This window comes from Hydra vulgaris, chromosome 05 (assembly GCF_038396675.1).
Source record: "Hydra vulgaris chromosome 05, alternate assembly HydraT2T_AEP".
NCBI classification, from domain to species: Eukaryota; Metazoa; Cnidaria; class Hydrozoa; order Anthoathecata; family Hydridae; genus Hydra; species Hydra vulgaris.
In genome coordinates this window covers 36,395,151-36,418,433 of record NC_088924.1, presented here as the reverse complement: position 1 = coordinate 36,418,433, position 23,283 = coordinate 36,395,151, and the positions used below count along the sequence as shown (strand labels likewise).

The 23,283-nt window shown below is 28.3% G+C and overlaps 2 protein-coding genes across 2 annotated transcripts in view; both read right to left on the bottom strand.

Annotated features, from left to right (window-relative positions):
• Positions 1-760: 760 nt before the first annotated feature.
• LOC136080349 (zinc finger MYM-type protein 5-like) lies at positions 761-1,479 on the bottom strand. Its single transcript, XM_065796966.1, has 2 exons — positions 1,338-1,479; positions 761-1,200 (listed from the first exon to the last, which is right to left on the bottom strand). The coding sequence occupies exons 1-2, from the start codon at positions 1,477-1,479 to the stop codon at positions 761-763; spliced, it is 582 nt and encodes a 193-aa protein (XP_065653038.1).
• Positions 1,480-10,494: 9,015 nt separating this feature from the next.
• LOC100214553 (2-amino-3-ketobutyrate coenzyme A ligase, mitochondrial) overlaps positions 10,495-23,283 on the bottom strand; it is a 28,822-nt gene continuing 16,033 nt past the window's right edge. Inside the window, exons 3-11 of the mRNA XM_065798051.1 lie at positions 21,155-21,374; positions 20,980-21,082; positions 20,815-20,901; positions 20,662-20,744; positions 11,958-12,067; positions 11,734-11,835; positions 11,568-11,643; positions 11,274-11,321; positions 10,495-11,182 (exon numbers count right to left, since the gene is read on the bottom strand). Coding sequence (XP_065654123.1) covers positions 11,073-11,182; positions 11,274-11,321; positions 11,568-11,643; positions 11,734-11,835; positions 11,958-12,067; positions 20,662-20,744; positions 20,815-20,901; positions 20,980-21,082; positions 21,155-21,374 — 939 coding nt within the window. The 3' untranslated portion in view covers positions 10,495-11,072. The remainder of the gene's footprint in view (positions 11,183-11,273; positions 11,322-11,567; positions 11,644-11,733; positions 11,836-11,957; positions 12,068-20,661; positions 20,745-20,814; positions 20,902-20,979; positions 21,083-21,154; positions 21,375-23,283) is intronic.

The following is a 23,283-nucleotide window of genomic DNA, read 5'->3' as shown; positions in this document are numbered from 1 at the left end:
TTTTTAAACTTTCCAAAAAATGTAATCATAAATGGGGAAACTTCTGCTGAATGGACTCCTACAAGATTTAGAGTGTGAGCTGCGCAAGGCACATACCGTGCTAAATCATTTTTTGCAGTTATTTAGGCTTGAACACCAGAATATAATCCAGACATGTTGGCTCCATTGTCATAACCCTGACCTCGGCAATCTTCGATGTTTAATTCATCTTTACTTAAGCTGAACAATATTTCTGAAGCCAGACCAACTCCGGTTTTTTGATGAGACTCAATGAAATCCAGAAAACTCTCTTCAATAGAACATTCTCTATCAGTGACACAAACATATCGGATTATTTCTGACATTTGCTCTTTGTGACAGAGATCAGGAGTGCAATCAAACAAAATTGAATAATATTTGGCTTTTCACCTTTTTGCCAAGAAGTTCAATTAGTTCATTCTGAATTTGTGGGGAAAAGTAACTAACAGATTTCTGCTTAAGTTTAACATTCGTTATCTGTTCTGCTAAAAGATGATGATAGCGTGCTGTTAGTTCAATTGTGTTGAGAAAGATTCCACTGTTTGGCTCACCAATAATATTGGAACTGCCTCGAAAAGCCAAATTGTTCTTAGCGCAGAACATAACTGAATCTATAATAACTTTTAGAACATTTCGCCACTTTTTTTTTTCAGTTAGGATGGCATTTTGAATGTCCTTGTCTAAAGATCTTCCTTCACAGATTTTTTTCTATTTCTTTTCATGAAGTGAAACACTTTCTATGTTAACAGCTATTCTCGTGTTCAGGGATTCGAGGGTTTAGTTGTTTCCATTCTGAAAAACCTTTTGATGTATCTGCAAACTTGCTTGTCTTTGTGTTTGAAAAAAGGATACATGGAAAGCAAAACAAAGAATTTTTTGATGCACTGTATAACAACCATTGACGATTAACTTTTTCCCCATTAGGAAGATTTTTTTCAAACCAACTAGAACTGAAATGTCTGTTTTCTGATGATGTTGATGTGGTAGGATAGACTTCTCTCTTGTCTTGTTTAGCTCCATGTTCAACCAAAGAACATCTTAGACTGTCATTAATTTTGGGCCAAGTTGTTGGATCATCAAACTTGAATTCTAACAGATTTGTTGTAACTGCATTTTGGTTGACTTCATTGTTTTGCAGTAACTGTTCATCATCACATCGAAAAAAAACTGGACTTTTTTGCGCTGTAAAAATAAAAATAAACTATATCAACATTTTTTCCATTGTAATATTGCAAATGACATGGCTTAGTTCGCTAAGTTTTTTAATTAAATTTGTTTGTGATTTTGACTTGAAAATCCATCAATAAAAATATTTTTACCTGGTTGTTCTGTTTGATCTTCGCTTTTTTTAATCCATTTTGCAAACACCTTTTGTAATTTTTTGTCACTTTCAAGTTGTTGCTTTATTAACTTTTTGAAAGCTGAACCAGATAGCTTTATTCTTTTTTTTGATAGTGACATAATAGATTTTAAAACTTTTATTTCAAAACATTTTACTTTTCTTGACAAAGAAAGAATGAAAGTGTCTGTGTGCGACTAAGTGTAATCAATAAATACAAATGCAATTATTTTGTCTCGATTTCTTTTTTAAAAGTTCTCAAGCCAAAAAACTGCGAGTTAAAATTATTTTCATTAATAAATTGCAAATCTGGGTCGTAAAAGTCATAAAGTAAAACATTAATTGTAGTTTTGAAAACATTAAAGTGTTGCGTTCCAAAATCTATTGTTTCTTCAGCCATTTGTAAGAGTAATTAATTCTTACGCTTAAAAGAAATATTAAGTTATTTTTTAAACTCGCGACAATTAATTTAGTTATATTTAGTCGTTGCGTATTTACCTTGGTTGCGCAGTTTTTTCACTTCTTCCCATAGTTTCTTTCTCGCTTCCATAGTTTCTTTAGCGAAATCTTCGTTTATATATATTCCACTGCCTTTCAGATTTTGTTTTAATTATTTAATTTTTTTTAATTAATGTTTTAACTTCACATTGGAAATTATTTTAATTTGCATGAAGGTGCGAAAAAAATTATGAGGCGTGTCCAAAGATTTTGAAACGCAATAAAAATTATTTTGGTTTTGAGGCGTCTTTAAAACATTTCATATATTAAAAAATGTTTATTAAACTTTGAAATTTGCCGCCTCGCTAATTTGCCGCCCATGGCTGTGGCCCCTTCACTACGGCTCTGGTTCTAAAATCTCCATTGCATGATGCTTTAAAAAATGTACAACACTTTATACTTATTCTTTAAAAGTTTTATAAAAAATAACTTTTAAAGTGATGAAGCAAATGAGTTTCGATTGAAGTTTTACAAAAATATGAAACAGTTAGGCTTCAAAAAATATCTTTCTACATAAAATTTGCTTCATTATAGTAAATATTAACTATTAAACTATTTAAAAAAATTAAAATATAATTTCTGCGGTGAAATTGAAATTTGAGCAAAAAACATTTATGGTACGTTTTTGTAGTACTATTTTCCACCGCGCGCTGTTCCGGTGCGTTCTAAGAGAAAAAAAGCACTATATATATATATATATATATATATATATATATATATATATATATATATATATATATATATATATATATATATATATATATATATATATATATATATATATATATATATATATATATATATATATATATATATATATATATATATATATATATATATATATATATATATATATATATATATATATATATATATATACATATATACATATATATATATATATATATATATATATATATATATATATATACATATACATATATATATATATATATATATATATATATATATATATATATATATATATATATATATACATATGTACATATATAAATATTTATACATATATATATATACATATATATACATATATATATATATATATATATATATATATATATATATACATATATATATATATATATATATATATATATATATATATATATATATATATATATATATATATATATATATATATATATATATGTACATATATATATATATACATATATATTGGCAAGAACAAGGTTCTTCTTTGATGCCGTTATTTTGTACTCTTTTTTTTTTTTTCTGATTATATAAAAATATTGCAGGTTTTAAACAGAAAGAGACTCAAAGAAGATACGAATGATAAAATTATCACCACAATCTTTTCATAGAGTCCCTACAAAATTTTTTTAAAAAAAATTACATAAACTATACATTACAAAAATAAAACTTTATACATTAAAAAAACAATACTTATAAAATGTATTTCCATGATAAACTAAAGTGATAAACTATTGTTAAAAAAAAAATGTTATAACAAAGAAACTTAAAATAAAATGAAAACTTCATATATATTATATTATGCTTGTCAGGAACTGAGGAAATGCAATTTTGTTTGCATTTTAAACGAAGACAAGCTTTTTAAGTTTTTTATACTAGTATTTTTCATTTGATTCCATAACAACGGACCTTGAATCTTTAATGAAAATTTAGACTTTTTGAAACAACCTAGCAAACGTTTTAGTGGATTTGCAGTGGACCTATAATGGTCCACTATGTAACAGAAGAGCAAAACTACAGTGATCCGCTCAAAATGTCTATACAGGTCAACTGAAATTCTGCAATAGAATGTTTGCCGGGTAGTTGAGTCCAGATAATAGCATTTGCTAACATTTGATCGAAGATTATACTTATGAGAATTTATTAACAAAAAAATATTTGAGAAAACGTTTGGTAGAAGATTAATTTCAAATTTATACATAAATATAAGAATCTGAAATGAAATAAGTTTTGTTATTTAAGACCTTCATTGTTTCGTTACACGGTTGTATTATTTAATTTAGTTATCATTATCGTTTTATGTATGTTTGCCAGTTCAATATTACCGTATGTAAGACAACTATGGGCATGGCTAAAGTACAACATTTTTCGTGATTTAATATCAAGGAAATATTTCGGTTTATACAACGCACCTACTGCAAAATATATTTTTGATTCTATAAGACCTATATGGTTTCTCCATGATAAATGTTCATCAAATATGATTCCTAAAAACTTTGGATTATCTAAAAGTACTTTTTTATTATCAATAATCATTTTGGTATCCTTTGGTTAATTGCTTGTCTTGTTATAAGAAAAAGAGTAAAACAGATTTTTTTACAGTTCAAAGACAGTTTATTGGCTTTAAACCATAGATTAAAATTTTCGAGTTCAAAGATCATAACTTCAAACAGAGTATTCGAATTGGAGTAATTAAATAACAAGTTAGTTTTGTCAGCAAACATTATAGAAGGTATTTTAGATGATACTTTATCATTGATGTATTTTAAAAGTAATAACGGCTCTAGGATTGATCCCTGTGAGACTCTGCACACTATATCGAGCAGTCTGACTTTGGCATCATAACATACTGTTAGAAAGATAGTTTTGAATCCACTTATATGCAAATGCTTTGGAAATGTAAATACTTTTAGTTCTAATTCACCTTTATTAAAAAAAGTTATTTTTTTTTTACGAGTTCAACATTAGCATGTTTAGTAAAAAAGTATTTTTGAAACACAAATTGATTTTTGAATAAAATTTAATACCAAGTAATTAAAAATTATATTGTAAATTACTCTTTCAAATATTTTTGAAAATGCTGGCAGAAGTGATATAGGACGATAGTTAGAGACAGTAAAGGAATTACCTTTTTTTAAAACTGGCTGAATTTTAGCTGATTTTAATTTATCAGAAAAAATATTATTCTCAAAAAAAAAAAACTATTAAAAAAAATAATGGATTTTTAATTCTATCCATTAGGTAGATCATGGAAAAAATTTTGATTTTGGATAGTGATAATTTGTTGCTCCTGTATAATATGAAGTAGATTGGAAAAACTTTTTTTAATTTTTTTAGTGTCTTCCTTTGCCGCCAGAGTCCTTAAATCACCATATTTGTATATTTTTAGGCTTTTTATCATTATTTAATTACATATTAATTTGGTTAGAAAGTTTAACCTTGAAAAGTGTAAATTGTTGCTCGTGAACGATAAAAGTTAAATGGGAAAAAAAAACTCACTTTTTTTTTGTCTTCATTTGTTGCTAAAAGACCTTATTTTACCATATTTGTGCATTTTTAGGCTTTTTTTATTGTTATTAAATTACTTAATTATTTTTGTTCTAAAATTATTAAATTTTATTTTAAATTGTGAAAAATTGTTACCATTAGATGATATAACAAAAATAGAATAGTAATCAAGTTTTTTGGTTTTCTTTTTCTGTTGGGGGACATTGTGCATTTTCAGGCTTTTTCTGTTGGGGGACTTACATTGTGCATTTTCAGGCTTTTTATTGGTATTTAGGTATTGTTATTTGATCATAATTTTTACAATGTTTTCCAAAATAAAACTATGCCTGGATTTATAAACCAGTATTAATTTATAAACTAATTACCTATTCAGTGGTTCAAACTAGCACCTTTTTAAGTTATTTGTTTATTTTAGGCATTTTTTAGTGATTCTAACAAACACTTTTTAAAATTATTATTACTTATTTATTTAGATTAAAATTGTAGAAAAATTTACTATTTATGAGTATATAATGATTAGTATACTATTAGTATGTAAAGATTGCTGTATTATATTATATAGATTACCAATATCCACATATATATAAAATAAATGGATTTTTGTATATGATTTATTGAATTTAAATCTATTTCTAGAATTTTGTTTTGCAGATTGAATAAAACTAACTTTTATATTTTGATTTCTGTGGCAAACTATGGCTGTTACAAGAGCACAACTGACTGTCCTGTTTATGGAATCGAATGTGAACTTACTACTCGCAAACTTCCAACTGTTATGGAAGTCATGCAGCACTATTCTTTTGTTAAGTTACAACTTCCTAGTACTACCAAGTCAAGCACAATATTTCTAGAGTTTCTGAAAACGTTGTTAACATTTTGTTTAAACGTGGTATTCCAACTGTTATAATGCGAAGTGTACAGTAGAAAGTAAAATCTTTGCACAATAATCTGATTCTTAAAAGAAAAGGTGAATCAAAGACTTTAACAGTATCAAGTGCTAAGATGGAAAGTTTAATTTTGCTTGATATTGCAGCATGTCATTGTGTTAATTTAAGTAACAGCACATGCCCGAGAATATCAAAAGTGCTAGTACTTGAACATGAATTTTTAATGGATTCAAGAAATGAAAGAAGTATGGTTATTGGTCTTTTAGATAAGGAAAAAATGTTTATATTATTTTGAAAGAAGCACAAAGAGACAGAAATTTTTCTTTGTATAGTAAAAGCAGTCTGGAAGTATCAGTTAGTATAAATTCTAATATAGATGCAGAAATTCTGGTGAGAAGGAGTTTATAAATGACACTCAGAGCAATGTTGATGACAATCATTTGTCAGATTTATCTGAATTAGCTTGTGAATATGAGCGAAATATAATAAAGTTTCCAGCAGTTGCCAAAGAATGTCACATATCGTGTATCTGATATTGCTAGACCTGCAACTGCTATACTTTCAGATTACGGAATTATAAAAAATATGACAGAAAAGCTATCATAGACCGAACCATGTTAAGGCGTCGAAGACAATTGCTTAGAACTACATTATCACACAAAGCAAAGTTAGCTATGTGTTCAGTAGACCCAAAATCAATTTTTTTTGATGTGAGAAAAGATAAGACTCTTTGTGCATTAACAATATAAAAACATAGTTAAAAAACTGAGTAACATATCACATTGATTGTAGAACCTCGATCAATTTTTCTTGGCCATATTTCTCCATCAATTGCATCATCAACAAATATCAAGAATGCTATTATAGATTTTTTGATGAAAACAAAATATCACTTGGTAATGTGTTAGCTATTGGCTCTGATGGAGTTAACGTAAATACTGGTGTAAACAATCGTGTAATAGGATTGCTGGAACTGCATTTGGGATATCTAGTTCAACGGTTAGTGTGTATGTTCCATTTTAATGATATACCATTGAGAAATTTAGTATTGCATTTAGTTGGCGCCACTTCAGGACCCAGAGGCGTAGCAAGGGAAGGCAGGTAGGGCAGTCGCCCCGGGCATCATTCTGGGTGGGGCAGTGACAAACAGTTAAACGACTACAAGATCCCACGATGAACTTTAAATCTGATATGAATGATAACTTTAAATCTGATATGAAGCATCTGATATGAAAATGTTGGAAAATTATCTCAAAGAATTTCGTGATCATTTGTGCCAAAATGAAATTGAGTATGGAATGGGGAATTGAAGCTGAAAGGAGAGTCAGGCAACGGCGAATAATGCCAGGTGAAAGGGCTGGAGATAGTGGCCTCTCTGCAGAAGATGAAGTTAGCAGAGTTATGAAAATGATATTGGACCGTTTCCAAAAAGAACTAACAACTCGCTTTAGACGATTAAATGATCTCAATGAAAAATTTGGATTCCTGCTCGATGTGAGAGTATTACTAAAGAGGGATGGTGATGAAAATCAAGCAAGTTGAAGCTTATTCTTTGATATCTCTGAGCTTCAATGGGGCAACAACGTCTTGTTAATTTGAAAATCCTTAGTGTCGAAAGAGAAACTCTAGAATCAACAGACTTTGATAACATAATAGATAAATTTGCTTCAGTTAAAGCTAGAAACATCAAATTATAATTTATATATAGTTGTTGATTATTGGATCTGATTGACCATCTGCCATTTGCATGAACTATAATGGATACGTAATTGTAAACATGAATTAAATTGAGTTTGCATTATGATTAGCATTTGCATTTTTTTAAATTAAAGTTGTCATATACTTCGAAACATTAGGTTTTTTTTTTAGTTCACATGTCTGCTTCAGGGGGGCGCCAATTTTCAGCATTGCCCTGGGCGCCAGAAACCCTAGCTATGTCACTGTCAGGACATGCTGCATTTAGAGGCAACATAGGGAAAGCACTTACAAATTGTCACGAGTTGCAAATTGTCAAATTTAAAGTCAGACAGAATAACTTACCTAACGTTCTACATGAGATTGTGACAAATAATACTAGTAAAGATCAACAGTATCTTTATAACATGTGCAAGGCAATAGAAATAGGTGAGGTGAAAGAAAGCCTTCAAAAAAACCTGGTCTTTTCGTTCATTCTCGATGGCTGACAACAGCAAATCGAATCTTTCGTTTGTTCGTTGTAAGCACTCCTCCATCTTCCGAGTTTGTAATACTTACTGATTACATTCTTTGAGATTATGCACCGGTGTGGTTCTTTATAATATTGGAGCCTAAATATTTCATGGAGGCAAAACACTTGTAGCGTTTAATTCAATTCTCTCGCAAACTTTCTATAAGTGATTGACTTATAATTGATAAATGCATTCAAAGAAATGCATATTATGGTCAGCCAGAAAATATTTTGATATCAATGTTGATGGATGAACAAAAAGAAATAAGAGAATTGGCAGCTAGAAGAATTAAATTTGCGAGGCGATGCACAGTTTTAAATTCTACTGAAGTAAGAAAATTTAAAATTCCTCTTTTAAACTTTGAGTTTTAAAGCAATCTTAAAGGTTTGACCAGAAAACAACAAAGTTATTCATTTTTTGTAGAGCAGAAACTTTTATATTTCATACCGAGAGTATACTGCCAGAATGCACTAAGTCATTTTTTGTTGGTTTTGAGTTAAGTCAACATAAACACTCATTATTATATGCTTTATCTCTTCCAAAACGCACCAGACCTTATATTCTATATAATACCAAGTTATTGATCATTGTCAAATATACAATGAGAATATACACCATTGCATGAAAAAAAAGTTTTCATTAAACTGCCATTATTTCAAAACAATGAAAAATGACTTAGTGCGTTCTGGCAGTATACCCTATATATATTTTAATAAAAAAAATGGCTGATTGTCAATTAGACGGCGGCAAAGGAAGGAAAAAATAATTTAAATTTTTATTTTATATGATATTTAGATGTTAGAGCAACATTATTTTGCTATCCAAACTAATTTGAACGAAAAAAATGCAATGATGATTTACCTACTATCCAAAACATGTAAAATTACGTTACTTGTAATACCATCGTAGCTGCATAACTTGTCACGTTGGAGCTCGGCTAATGCTTCGTTAAACTCGTGTTTAGTAATTTTATTGTTAGATATACTAGAGTTGGATTTTTCTCAAAAAAACGCATTAAAATTTTTTATTGATGCACGATATTTGATGCCAGATAGGGCCTCATATTAATAAAGTGATTATCAAATTCTTGTCATATACTTATTTCATTTGTTATAATTTTGTAATTCGAAGTCAATTTTTGTGGTGTTATATTGTTTGATAGATTTAGAAACAATCAGAGTTGTTTCTCAATCTTTATTTAAATAAACTTTTGAGGAGATCTGATTACTTTTAGAACTTTGTCTTTCCAATTGCTATTTTTTAAACACAAATAATATTCTTGAGTTCAAAAATTGTTTGCTTTGGTAATGGTAGTTACGAGTGTTTCTTACAGTTTCATGAAAGAAATAATAATTATGAAAACAATGAAAGTTACAGTATCATGAAAAAAAGTACAAATGGTCTTTCAATGGTGCTTAACAATGATATTCAGGTCATTTAAAAGATATGTTGATGAAATACACTCACGAATCAGGAAAGAAGAAGCAAAAAAGTTTTAAGATCTTAATAAACAACATCTAAGTATTCAAACACAATGGAATCTACCAATACGTTAAACCATCTTGGTATTTCAGTTAAAATACAAAACAAAATCACAAAAAGCAACATTTCTAACCTTCTTCAAAAAATATTGTCTTTACGCTGAAATCAGTCCTAGGTTAAGATAAGTCCTTTAAAAAAAGCAGAGTATGCACGAGTGTTTAAATTTCCAAAAAATCTCCAAATCCGGTTTGGTTTCAAAAATAAACCTACCCTACCATTTAATTCATATCCCGGTGTTTATAAATTAGAGTGCTCTTTCTGGCAAATGTTATGTTAGTGAAAAATACTGGACGTCATTCAAAAGGGTAACAACTCAAAAACCTAACATAAAAAATGAGATTTAAAATAGATTTTTCCAATTGATTAAATAAAACCGAAAATGAGGTTTTTATCTATAGCGGGTAATGACAAAAAAACTGAATGTTTTTCCAAGGGTAATTTCTCAATCAAATGTTAATTCAAATAGTAAAAAAGTGATAAGGAAAATTTTATTTGCATCTAAAAATTATTTTTCAATATATGTCTACGGAAATGAGATCAGATCCTTTTAACGCATAACTTTAGTCTAGACATTAATGAAGTGTTCGTTTGATCCCGCTTGTTTTTATAAATTTCACCTTTCAAAATACTCCAAAAGCTATTTTTAGCTATTTTCATAAGTTCATTCTGGTCTGGATATTTTTTATGAATTTATTTCTGCATACTTTTATACATTTTCACAAGAATGAGTTTCATTTGGTTTTATTTAAAAAAAAAAATGTAATGCAAATAATATAATTTATCTAAGTAAAATTATTTAAATTGAAATCTATAATTCTAAAAGTCAAAGAAATCATTATTTACTCTTTATATCATTTTTTTCATTTACATATCATAAATTAAAAAAACAAAAAACAATTCAAAATTCGATATAAAAAAACAAACACAACAATTACAAAGATAAAAAATATTTAAAAATAAATTAGCAAGAATTTAGAGATAAAGTCTCAGTTAACAGGTAACATAAGATGAGATAACATAAAGTCTAATAGTTAACAGGTAACATAAGATGAAATAATATAACGTCTATGAGCTAACCAGATAACATAAAGTCTATGAGTTAACAGATAAAGCCTATGAGATAACAGATAACATAAGATAAGATAACATAAAGTCTATGAGTTTAAATTTTTTTTTTATATTGAATTAATGTCAACAAAAATAAGTTTCAGTTTTTGGTGATAATTTACTTCTTTTTTTTTGTGTATTGAATTAAAAATTATAGCAAATTTGTGTTGAATATGTAACACAAATTTGTTATAACTTTTTTTATAAAATCTTGTTCTAAACTTTAAGAATTTTTCAATGAATGACCTTTAAAAATTTCCCGATATCGATAAAAGCATCCACACAAGCATTTACATCGTCAATTGAGTGCGCCGCAGACATTTGAACGCGTATTCGAGCTTTTCCTGTTAATTCGAATTTTCAAAAATTAAATGATTAGTATCAATGAAACAGATAAATTAACGTACCAACATCTAACAAAAACAACATACAAACCTTTTGGTACAACGGGATAAGTAAACCCAATGACATAAATATTTCGAGCTAAAAAAAATGAATATACAAATAAACAATTTACCTAAAGTTTTATCCACCTACTCACTATCTTAAAATAACATAATTTAATAACATTGTCTTATATTAAAATAGTTTTATAACATAACATTGTCTTATATTAAGATAGTTCCCAACAACATGTGTTTAATTTTTTTTCATTTATCATTTAATACACAAACGGCTTGTGTATTAAATTTTTGTCAAACTCTAAAAAATATTACGTAAATAACTTACTCAGCATTTTGTCAGCAAACTGGACTGCAGTACGTTCGTCTGGCATCATTACTGGACATATTGGATGATCGTCTCCCTAAATAATCACAAAACAAGTCAACATACTAAATTTTAATTCTAGAATAATATATTAACTAAAAATATTAGAACATTTTTTCACACTTACGATGACATTAAAACCAGCTTCAGTCATTCTTTTTCGAAACAATTGAGCATTCTTAGATACTTTGGAAGGTAGATCAGTACCTTGCAGCAGAATTTCAAAAGCCTAAAATTAAATAAAAATTACCAAAATATCAACTACACAAGAAACTAATCTGTAAAACACTCTGGAGACCAAAAATTTTCACAATACATTATTAGCACATACAACAAAAGATTTCACAATACCCTATCAGCTGATGCAACAACAGGAGGAGGTAGTGTATTAGAAAAAAGATAGGGTCTTGATTTTTGACGCAACAAAGAAATTAGCTCTGATGGACCTGCTGTGTAACCACCTTTAAAAAAATTAATTTTACCTCAAATTTTTGCCTATAAGAGAATAATATATATTTTTAAATATATTTTGTATAAAACTAAGAAAATGCAGGTAATTGCATCAAAGGACTAGACCCAGCTGTAAAGCCAAAGTTAACTAAAAAAAACAACTAAGAAGGATAACAAAATAAATAAAGTTATGTTAAACACAAAATAAAGGCACTATAGTAAAGCTCATACTCCTAGTGGAAGCCATAATTTAGGAACTAAAACTCCTAAGTTATGGCTTCCACTAAGAGTATGAGCATTTACAGCAATTATATTATTCTAAATTTTAATTAAAAATTGTTTTTCAAAATATGAGCAAAAAAATTTTGGATAGCAAATGAGGTGATTTACATTAAATCGATTGTAGTGGATTGGACCTGATTTAAAGTTCATTATGATGCAACAGACACCATAAAAGGTGTAAGCTTCTTTTGTGAATTATTTCATTTTTGACAACCAAACCACTATCTGCATCTACATTTGAACTTGTCAATAAAAACAGCTACTAAGCTCTGAATACTATTACATACTGATAAAACATTAGCAGTAGTATTTGCCATGGTAAGACCAGTTTCACAAGGTATACCTACATGAGTCAAATAGTTTTGCAATGTAAGTTTTGTAGAAGGTTGGAGAGGTAGATGGAATAAGTGATCATAGTCCCAATTCAAATTCTTCAACTAAACCTTTTGTTGTTGGATTGTTGTTTTGTGTATCTGTAAAAAGAAAAAGAGAAAGTGATCTGAAGTCTTTCTCTTCTCTTTCTTTTCTCTTCCTTGATCTTCCTGTGTCTTAGACAGTGGAATTGCCCATATATTGCAAGAAACTTTTTAGAAATAAAACCTTTTAGATACTGAAAAAGTACTAATAAAGTTTTCATTGGACTGTACTTAGATCGCTTAAAACTGTTAATAAACATCTCTACCTCTGATTCTAATGGTGTAAATTGAAGCAATGGCTGTTCACGAAGAGTTTGATTAGACACAGCTTCTCTAATAGTAAAACTTAGGCTTTTTTTAAATCTCATTAGACTATCTGTTTAGATTAAGTAAGTTTCTTTTGCAAAAGGAGCAAACAATTGAAGGACGAATTTAAAGGTTAGAATCGAAGTTTGGCCAGACGTATTTTTGAACATTTTCAGGTACTAAGGGTGTTTTCATCTGCTACCTTAATTTATCAAGCAAACAACACAAAAACATTACATCTGGAAAGCAGCTAAAATAAGTTATTTTGACTACCATAGTGGTGACTTTAAAAAAAATTTGAAAGAAAAAAAGCAAAAAATTTCAAGTTTAAATTTTGAAAATATGAATAATTAGCAGATTTTTATGACAACTTAAATTGTGTTTAAACTAATGCATAAGATTGATTAAATGTAAAAAAAAATTAGGAGAGTTTTAACTAGGTGGTCAATTTAGAAAACAGCCCTTTTTATTATAACAATGAATCCTGAGTAATCATATATAAACCCTATATTTAAATGTTTTGTAGAAAATACTCCTAAAAATCTATGCAAGAATAAACCTTCTTAAGAATAGATTTTAAAAACAAAACTCTGATAAAGACAATTAACAATTGTAAAGACAACACATGTTTATATTTACTTATATATGAAATAGCTTTATATTGACTAGAACTTTTTTTATTTTATTTTTTATCCTTTTTCTAAAAAAAACTAGTCATAAGTGCACATTTAAAACTTAATTCGGCTAAATATAAAAATTAGTACCATGCAATATATGCATTACAACAATGTAAATAAATATAATTCTCAACTTCTTTACACATGTGTGATATTTACTGAGATATTTTGGCTAGACCTAAAGGTCTTTTTGTTTTGTAATAAATAAGTCAGTCTAAAGATATCCTTTAAGCAATTTAATAAAGTAGTTGACATTTTTTTAAATTTACTTTTCAAAAATTGCACACCAGTGTTACTAAAGATTGAATGCTGATTATTTCAAATTATTTCAAATATACTTGTTATAAATGAATAGAATAAATTATTTTAAATATACTTGTTATTTATGAACAGAATAAATTATTTCAAATATACTTGTTATTTATGAACAGAATAAATTATTTCAAATATACTTGCTATATATGAATAGAATAAATTATTTCAAATATACTTGTTATTTATGAACATAATAAATTATTTCAAATATACTTGTTATTTATGAACAGAATAAATTATTTCAAATATACTTGTTATATATGAATAGAATAAATTATTTCAAATATACTTGTTATTTATGAACATAATAAATTATTTCAAATATACTTGTTATTTATGAACAGAATAAATTATTTCAAATATACTTGTTATATATGAATAGAATAAATTATTTCAAATATACTTGTTATTTATGAATAAAATAAATTTAGATAAATTTTAAAAAAATAATTAAAATTATGTAAAATGATATATATTTGGTGAAATGCAGAGAATCAAAAACAATTCAAATAAAAAAAAAACAAATATGTAGAAGACAAAAATATAGTAAAAATATATACCATTTATATATATATTTCTTTAATATCAATTCATATATATTTCTTTAATATCAAAAAAATTTGATATTAAAGAAAGGTTATCCAGCAAAAATGGCTGGATAACAACAGAAACAAATTTCTTTTTTTGGATGAACAAATTAACAATTAGTGTAAAAAGAAAAGCTTTTCAGACATGTGATCACTCACAGATCACTCTAGAATAAAATACCAAGTGATAATGTTGTGTGTGCATTGGAATCCGATTGCATGCACCAACTGCAACTAATTCATGTATCACTCTGAAAAAACCTTAATATATTCTACAATCAAGATATTGGTACTTGAGTAAATTGTCCTACAAATGAGTTAAGGCTTGGTGAACTATTTGGAATAGCTTGCTGAAAAGCTGAAACAATTTAAAATTGTCTGTCAGAGCTTAAAAATGCAGAATATACCTAATATCAAATAATATATACCTATTTGATAGAAATGTGTTAGCAGAAGAAGATTCTGCTGCAGTTATGACTAATAAGGATTTTTAATCAAACAATTTTGTAAATATCAACCAATATAATTTGTAAAATCAACCAAATATTAATTCTGACATTCTGAACCCAACAAAATGACTGAAGAACTACTTCACATTTTATTTTCTAACATCATCACAGTTTAGGAAGGTTTAAAACTTTCAAAGATTTTATTATATTTACAATAAATTGTTTTAGAACATTAGCATGTACTTTTTTTACAAAAAAAATAAACAAATTAATGAAGATATCAAAACAGATCCTAAAAAAAAGGCTTTTAAGTGCGGGATTTAAACTTGTTTTTTCAATTACATATTATTACATTTACAACATAAGGTTTTAAAAAGATTCAAAACACTCCATCTCCAACATTTATATTATGTGTCCGAAGAGATAGCAAACCATTCATTTATTTCATAAAAAATCAAATAAGCCCCCCCCCCTTCCAATGACAAAAAAACAAAAAACAAAAAACTATATTTATATATTTCTTGTGTTCGTGTGTATGTGACTGAACTCATCCTAAAAGACTGGACCGATTTTGATGAAATTTTTTGTGTTTTCAAGGCAATTCAAGAATGGTTCAGATTAGGTTTGGCGCACCAGCGGTGGAGGGAGGGGGGTGGAGGTGAAGGGAGTCAAAAACGAACAAAAATTTCGTTACATAATTTATGGACGACCCATATATAACGCGTGTATATACATATATATATATATATATATATATATATATATATATATATATATTTATATAAATGAAATATATATATAAATATATATAGATATATATAGAAATATATATAGAAATCTCTCTATATATAAAAAGGCAATGTTTGTACGTTTGATGTTAACTATAGGTGTCAACACCTCTGGACCAATCAATACCAAACTTGGCGCAGGCACTAAGTAGGCCTGAGCGGTGGTTTTGGCCTGGTTTGGGCCACCAGCAGCCCCTCCTAACCCTAACCCTAAGAAACCTGCGCGAAGCCCCGGGTAATCCAGTTAGTTATAATATAAAACTATTACTTAACTTGGTTTTATATATAATGATTTATTATATATAAAACTTAATATAAAAACCTTATATAATAAATAAAAAATATAAATCTTAACTTTTTCTAAATTAAGGTATTATCCAATTTAATCACCAGTTACTATTTTTAGTTTAACATCTTTTATTTGGTACCCCTTTCACCAAATTCATCATTTACACATCAGAAATCCTTGAATTACCAACCTCTGGTGAAACAACCTTAGAGTGTTAAAATTGGAAGGTAAATCATGCAGAACAAGTTACTAAATCACAAAGTAAATCCAACAAGAAGATCCTTCAACTTTAAAATATAAAAACTGACAGCCACAGAAAAAATGCAAGACTCCAAACAGTAACCACATAAAAATAAAAAAATCTACACATTGTTTAAACATTGTTTTGTGGAATGTTTCAATACAGGTATGTACTGAGTATTATTCTGTACTAAGTATTATTCTGAGTACTATCTATGCTTTGAGTCAAGTTCTTCAATCTAATTTAAAAATGAATAAAGTACCAAAAACTATAAAACTCAAAAAACCATCATCATCACCAAGTTCTCTAAACCTATCATTCACTAATATTCGTGGTCTTCGAAGTAACTTTTCTTCTGTTGAGTCTTATCTCTTGCAAAGTTCACCAGACCTACTTGCTCTTTGTGAGACTAATTTGAGTTCGGCTGTCTCATCTTGTGATCTCAGTGTTGATGGTTATCTTCCTCTAATTCGTAAAGACTCCAATAGTCACATGCTTGGCCTCGGCATTTACATTCGTAAGAATTCACCTATTTGTCGTGAAAATAGGTTTGAATCCACAGACTATTCTTTTATGTGCTTTCGTTTAGCACCACTTCACTCTATTGCCTTTCTCTTTGTTCTATATCGCTATCCTTCATCTCAGCACACTTTTTGATGTTATTTCTGATCATATTGACCAAGCCCTCTCTCTTTATCTATCAGCTAATATAGTTGTTGTCGGTGACTTTAATGCTCACCACTCTGAATGGCTTGGCTCTAGTGTCAGTAACTCTGCAGGCATTAAAGCCCACAACTCTTGCCTTTCTCAATCCCTAACTCAAATAGTCAACTTTCCAACTCGCTTTCCTGACAACCCGAATCATCTACCTTCTCTACTTGACTTATGTCTTGTTTCTGATCCTAGTCAGTGCTCAGTTTCTCCACATTCACCCTTAGGTGCTTCAGATCACAGTTTGATCTCTCTAAAACTAATATCTCATTCTTCTTCATCACCTGAATCCCCCTATTATCGAACCTCTTACAACTACAGTAAAGCTGACTGGGATTCTTTCCATGATTTTCTTTGTGATGGCCTTTGGGTAGAAATCTTTCATCTTCCCGTCAACAAATGTGCTTCTTACATAACTTCGTGGATTCAGGCTAATCTTGTATCTCAAAAATTAGACTCACGTGACTTCTGGAGAATATTTAATAATATCAATAATAAGGGCAAATCTATAATTTCACCTCTCTTGTATGGTTCAGACTTTGTCACCTCACCTAAAGATAAAGCCAAAAACTTTTCATCAATATCATCTCTTGATTCCACTAGTTGCGTTCTACCTGATATTGCCAACAAACAGGTTGATCCATTGCTTGACATTCATATCACTCCAGCATCTGTATCTAAAGTGATTTCCTGCCTAGACTCTTCTACAGCTTGTGGCCCAGACAACATACTTGTTATTGTCTTGCAGAAGTGTTCTCCGGAGCTGTCGTCTATACTCTCAAAACTCTTCAACAAGTGCTTATCAGTGTCTTGTTTTCCAGTCTGCTGAAAAGCGGCATCTGTTATCCCTATCTTCAAAAATTCTGGAGAGCGATCTGATTCATCTAACTACCATCCCATTAGTCTTCTTCCTATCATAAGCAAGGTTTTTGAATCTTTAATTAACAAACACTTAATTTCTTATCTTGAATCTAATAACTTACTTTCTGATCATCAATATGGATTTCGATCTTCTCGTTCTACAGCTGATTTGCTAACAGTAATAACTGACAGGTTTTATCGTGGATTAGATGAAGGTGGAGAGGTTAAAGCCATTGCTCTTGACATTTCAAAAGCTTTTGATAAAGTTTGGCATGCTGGTCTTCTCCATAAGCTTTCTTCTTATGGTGTATCCGGCAACATCTTTAAGATCATTGAATCCTTCCTTTCCAATCGTAGCATAAAAGTTGTCCTCGATGGACAACACTCTTCTTCTTATTCTGTAACTTCAGGGGTTCCTCAAGGTTCTATCCTTGGCCCTATACTCTTTTTAATTTACATTAACGATCTTCCAGATATTCTCACATCTAAGGTGGCATTGTTTGCTGATGATACTACCATTTATTCTTGTCGTGATAAGAAACCAACGCCCTCTGATTGCTTGGAGGGGACATTTGAGCTTGAAAAAGATCTCACTTCTGCTACAGCATGGGGCTCACAGTGGCTGGTGAACTTTAATTCAGATAAAACTCAATTTTTTTCAGCAAATCGTTATCGCAATAATTTAGATCTTCCTATATTTATGAACGGTGATGTACTCGATGAGTCACCTACTCTTCATCTTCTAGGATTAACTCTTACTCCCAATCTTTCTTGGAAACCATATATCAAATCAGTTGCAAAAATAGCATCTGCTAAGGTTGCATCTCTTCATCGAGCACGTCACTTTCTTACTTCGGATTCTATTCTCTATCTCTATAAATCTCAAATCCGGCCTTGTATGGAATACTGTTGCCATATCTGGGGCGGATATTCTAATGATGCCCTTTCTCTTTTAGACAAGGTGCAAAAACGCATTGTAAACATAGTTGGACCTGCTCTTGCAGCCAACCTCCAACCATTATCACATCGTCGTAATGTTGCTTCTCTTTCTCTTTTCTACAAATACTATAATGGGCACTGCTCTAAAGAGCTAGCGTCTCTTGAGCCATCTACTAAAATTCATTCTCGTGTTACTCGTCATTCAATTAAGTGCCATCCTTTTTCTGTGACTGTTCTTAAGTGCTCCAAAAATGCTTATTCATCTAGTTTTTTTCCTCGAACATCAGTTCTTTGGAATTCGCTTCCTTCATCTTGCTTTCCTGATTCATATAATTTGCAATCTTTTAAGTCGTCCGTCAATCGTTATCTTGCTCTACAATCTTCATCTTTTCTCTTTCAATAACTTCCAACTTTAATTAGTGGCTGTTTACAGCCTTGTTGGAAGCGAGGATGTTTATAAAAAAAAAAAAAATGTGTATATAGTCATAAGAATGATTCAAAAAACAACATTTTTGAAAAATATCTGGAGCTTACATCTTAATGTGTTCAGCATGATACAATAACACTGGATTTAAAAGTTTTTTGAATAAAGAATGTTTTTAGGGGTGCCTCAAGACCTTTGAATATTTAATGGGCCCCTAATATTAATAAAAAAATTTAAACCAAAAATAAAAAATATGCATTTTTACAAGGTTTTTTGGTTAAAAATTTTTTTTATCAATGCTTTTTTAAAAATAATAATTTTTTTTTCTTTCTATAATTTTGCTTCATTTAAGACTGAACAAAACATACTTTTGAAAAACTTTTTTTCAATTAATATTAGGGACCCATTTAATGTTCAAGATTTTTGAGGCACCAGTAAAAATATTTTTTATTCAAAAAACTTTTAAACCCAGTGTTATTTTATAATATAAGAACAATAAGGTGAGACCTGTAGACATTTTTTTTAAATATTGTTTTTTGAACCACCTAATAGTGACGCATATAGTATGAAATTGGATAAAATGTTGGAGCTGATGGCACAAAACATGTGCTGCTCTCTGTGTTTATAAACACATAAGTTGTTTATAAAAAAAACTTTATGAACAAATTTGAATTTTTAATAACACAATAATTCTAATTAAAACAGAACTAAAAAAAAAAAAATCTGAGAGAAGAATTAATTTATAATTTTATTTAAGAAAAACTTAGCGCATTTTTCTAACTTCATTGAGTGATAAAAATCAAAAAGGTTTAAAAGATTTTAAGCAAAACACATTTTTTTAACTGTTATGTGATAAATATATCTATAGGGCATTGGTAAAAACACATTTTTTTAACTGTTATGTGATAAATATATCTATAGGACATTGGTATGCATGTATTATTTGAATTTTATGGTCTAAATATAATATATCTTATAAAAGCAATTTGAAACACTTTCTATATAAATAATAAATTATTTTATTTTTGTTGTAACTGGATATAAAAATGAAAAATATCTTTAAAAAAAAATTTTTTTTCAAAGAAAATGGAACATACTGACTTTTTCTTGATATATTTAAATTCTGTTTCATTCAAAAAACAGCTTTTATTGAAATAAAAAAAATTAAAAAAAAAAAAATTAAAAGAAAAAGTCTACAAATACTTTTTTATAAGTAACAGATTTTATTTGAAGTAAAAACATCTATGATTCATATATTTTACTTCTGCTTTCTAAGGTTTTGTCATCTTTTGTAAAAAAAAAACATATCATAAAAAATACCTGCTGCCCCTCCAAGAGCTTTTCCCAGTGTGGAGTTAATAATATCAACTCTTTGTTTGATACCCAAATATTCTTCTGTGCCTCTATAAAAATTTTAATGAAACTTTTATACTTATCATAAAAATAATTAAAATTTTTTTAAATTAAACTTACCTCCCTGTTGCTCCCATAAAACCAGTAGCATGGCACTCATCAACAAATGTCATTGCACTGTACTTTTCCGCAAGGTCGCATATCTGACTAAAAGAAAAGAAATAAAAAATCACAAATAATGATCTTAACTAAAAGTCTCTAGTTGACTTTTTAAAAACAACAAACTTCAATGGTGCAACAGTTCCATCCATGCTGAAAACACCATCAGTAGCAATAAGAATCATTCTTGAGCCAGCTTCTCTAGCTGCAATAAGTTGCACTTCAAGATCTATGTTTTAAAACATTACAAGATAATTTTAAAAATATTCATAAAACCGTTTTAATTAATTTTAATTTTTACCTTTCATATCTCTGTGTTTGTATCGATAACGTTTTGCCTTACTCAATCGAATTCCATCAATTATTGAAGCATGATTCAACTCATCACTAATTATTGCATCATCAGATGATAAAAGTGTTTCAAAAATACCAGCATTAGCATCAAAACAACTTATATATAAAATTGCATCTTCTCTTTGATGAAATGAAGATATTTTGCGTTCAAGCTCTTTGTGTATATCCTACATAATCAACATATATTATGTAATCAACATATATATTGAGCCTTAACTCCAACTTATAGTTGATGTAGCAACACTATCTTCTATGTTGTACTTATATTTCAGTTGATATAAGTACTGAAGTCTGCTTCAGTACACACATTGACTGTACTTATATATGATATCAGACGGTTTATTAAGGCATGCAATATAAGTTAAATACAGTGTGTGCATATATATAAATATATATATTTTTTATTCGGATAACATTAAGCAGTAATTAATTGTTGCAAAAAACATATTCACTGCAATTGTGAAGTAATTTTCTTTTTTGATAAGAAAACAGTTAAATAAATTTTTTTCTACTTTCTACTAATTTAAATTCATTAATAAATATTAATAAATTTAAATTAATTTTGTTATACTAAAATTAAATGTATAATTAAATATTATTAAATTTAAATTTATTTCATTATATTTAAATTAAATTTATTAAATACTATTAAATTCAAATTCATTTTATTGAACTTATTATTTTTTTAAATTAAAAATGCTCTATGTTACAACTATTTTTTTTTTTTTAATTTCCAAACTCTTTTATTTTACATTTAAACATACAAATAAAAATTCTAATGCTAGATTTTACTCAGATAAAGCAACAAAAAAAAAAAAAAATTCTTGTGTGGATTACCGTATCCCCTCATGAAATCTCAAAACTATTTATTGTTCCTGCAAGACTGGTAATTAACCAAACAGTGTACAAAAACGATTGCATCATCAAACAATTGATTCCTTTTATCAACAAACATCACAGTGATGGTAATTATGCATTCTGGTCTGACTTGGCCTCTTCACATGCTTGAAGTGTGACCAATTATCTCGATGAGAAAAATATCTGTTATGTAACAAAAATTGATAACCTGGCATGTGTCCCAGAATTACAACCAATAGAAGATTTCTTGTTAATCCTAAAATGCTACATATGAAAACAATTGGGAAGCTGAAAATGAAGATCAGCTACGAAAAAGAATACATTTTTGTTTAAGAAAAGTTGATAAAAAGCTTGTACATGTGTATACATATTGTACAAGGCATGTATACAAAAAAGTTGACGCAGTACATCGTAATGGCAAGAAAACATTATTTCAATCCAGAAAGTAAAAAACTAATATATTGCTTAATATTTGGTACTAATTTTTTGTTAATTAAACTTTTTGCTGCACTATTACTGCTTATATCTATTTTGTACCAAATTTTTGTCACCAGGGGTTAAATGCATTGCTAGATGAAGCCTTTAGGTAAAATTATTTTAGATAATAATTGTTATAAATTTTGTTATAAAAATATTTAAATAAATTTTAATTAAATTTATTTAAATATTTTTATCAACTTTACACAAATTAATGAAAAAAATATTTTAGTTTTGAAATTTGTATTTAACAAAATTTTTTTTATGATCATTAATTTTTTAGATTGATCTTAGAATGGTCGTCGATTAGAAATGATTAACTAGTTTATAAGTAGTAGGCAAAATTTTTTTCAAAGTCAAAATGTTGAAAAAAAAAAATTAATAGTTTTTTTCTTCTTCTAACCATTGAGAAGTTTACCAATAAACAATTTCCCCCTCATTAAAAAAAAAACAACTAAATTGTAAGAAAGCAAACATAAGACATAAGATAATATTGTATGTCATTAATGTTTTAAGAAATAAATAATATAAGTTTAAATAAGTATAAGTTTTTTAAAATATGAAATATCTTCTTTTTTCAAATAACGTATTTAAATTTCACTGATAATCAAGTTTAAAGATATTTTATAAATATTTGATAAAGATTTAGACTTAAAATAATTTTTAACTTTCAAATTAAATTTAATTACCATGCTCTAAGATATGCAGCAAAAGTTAACAAAGTTAACAAAGTATTTACTT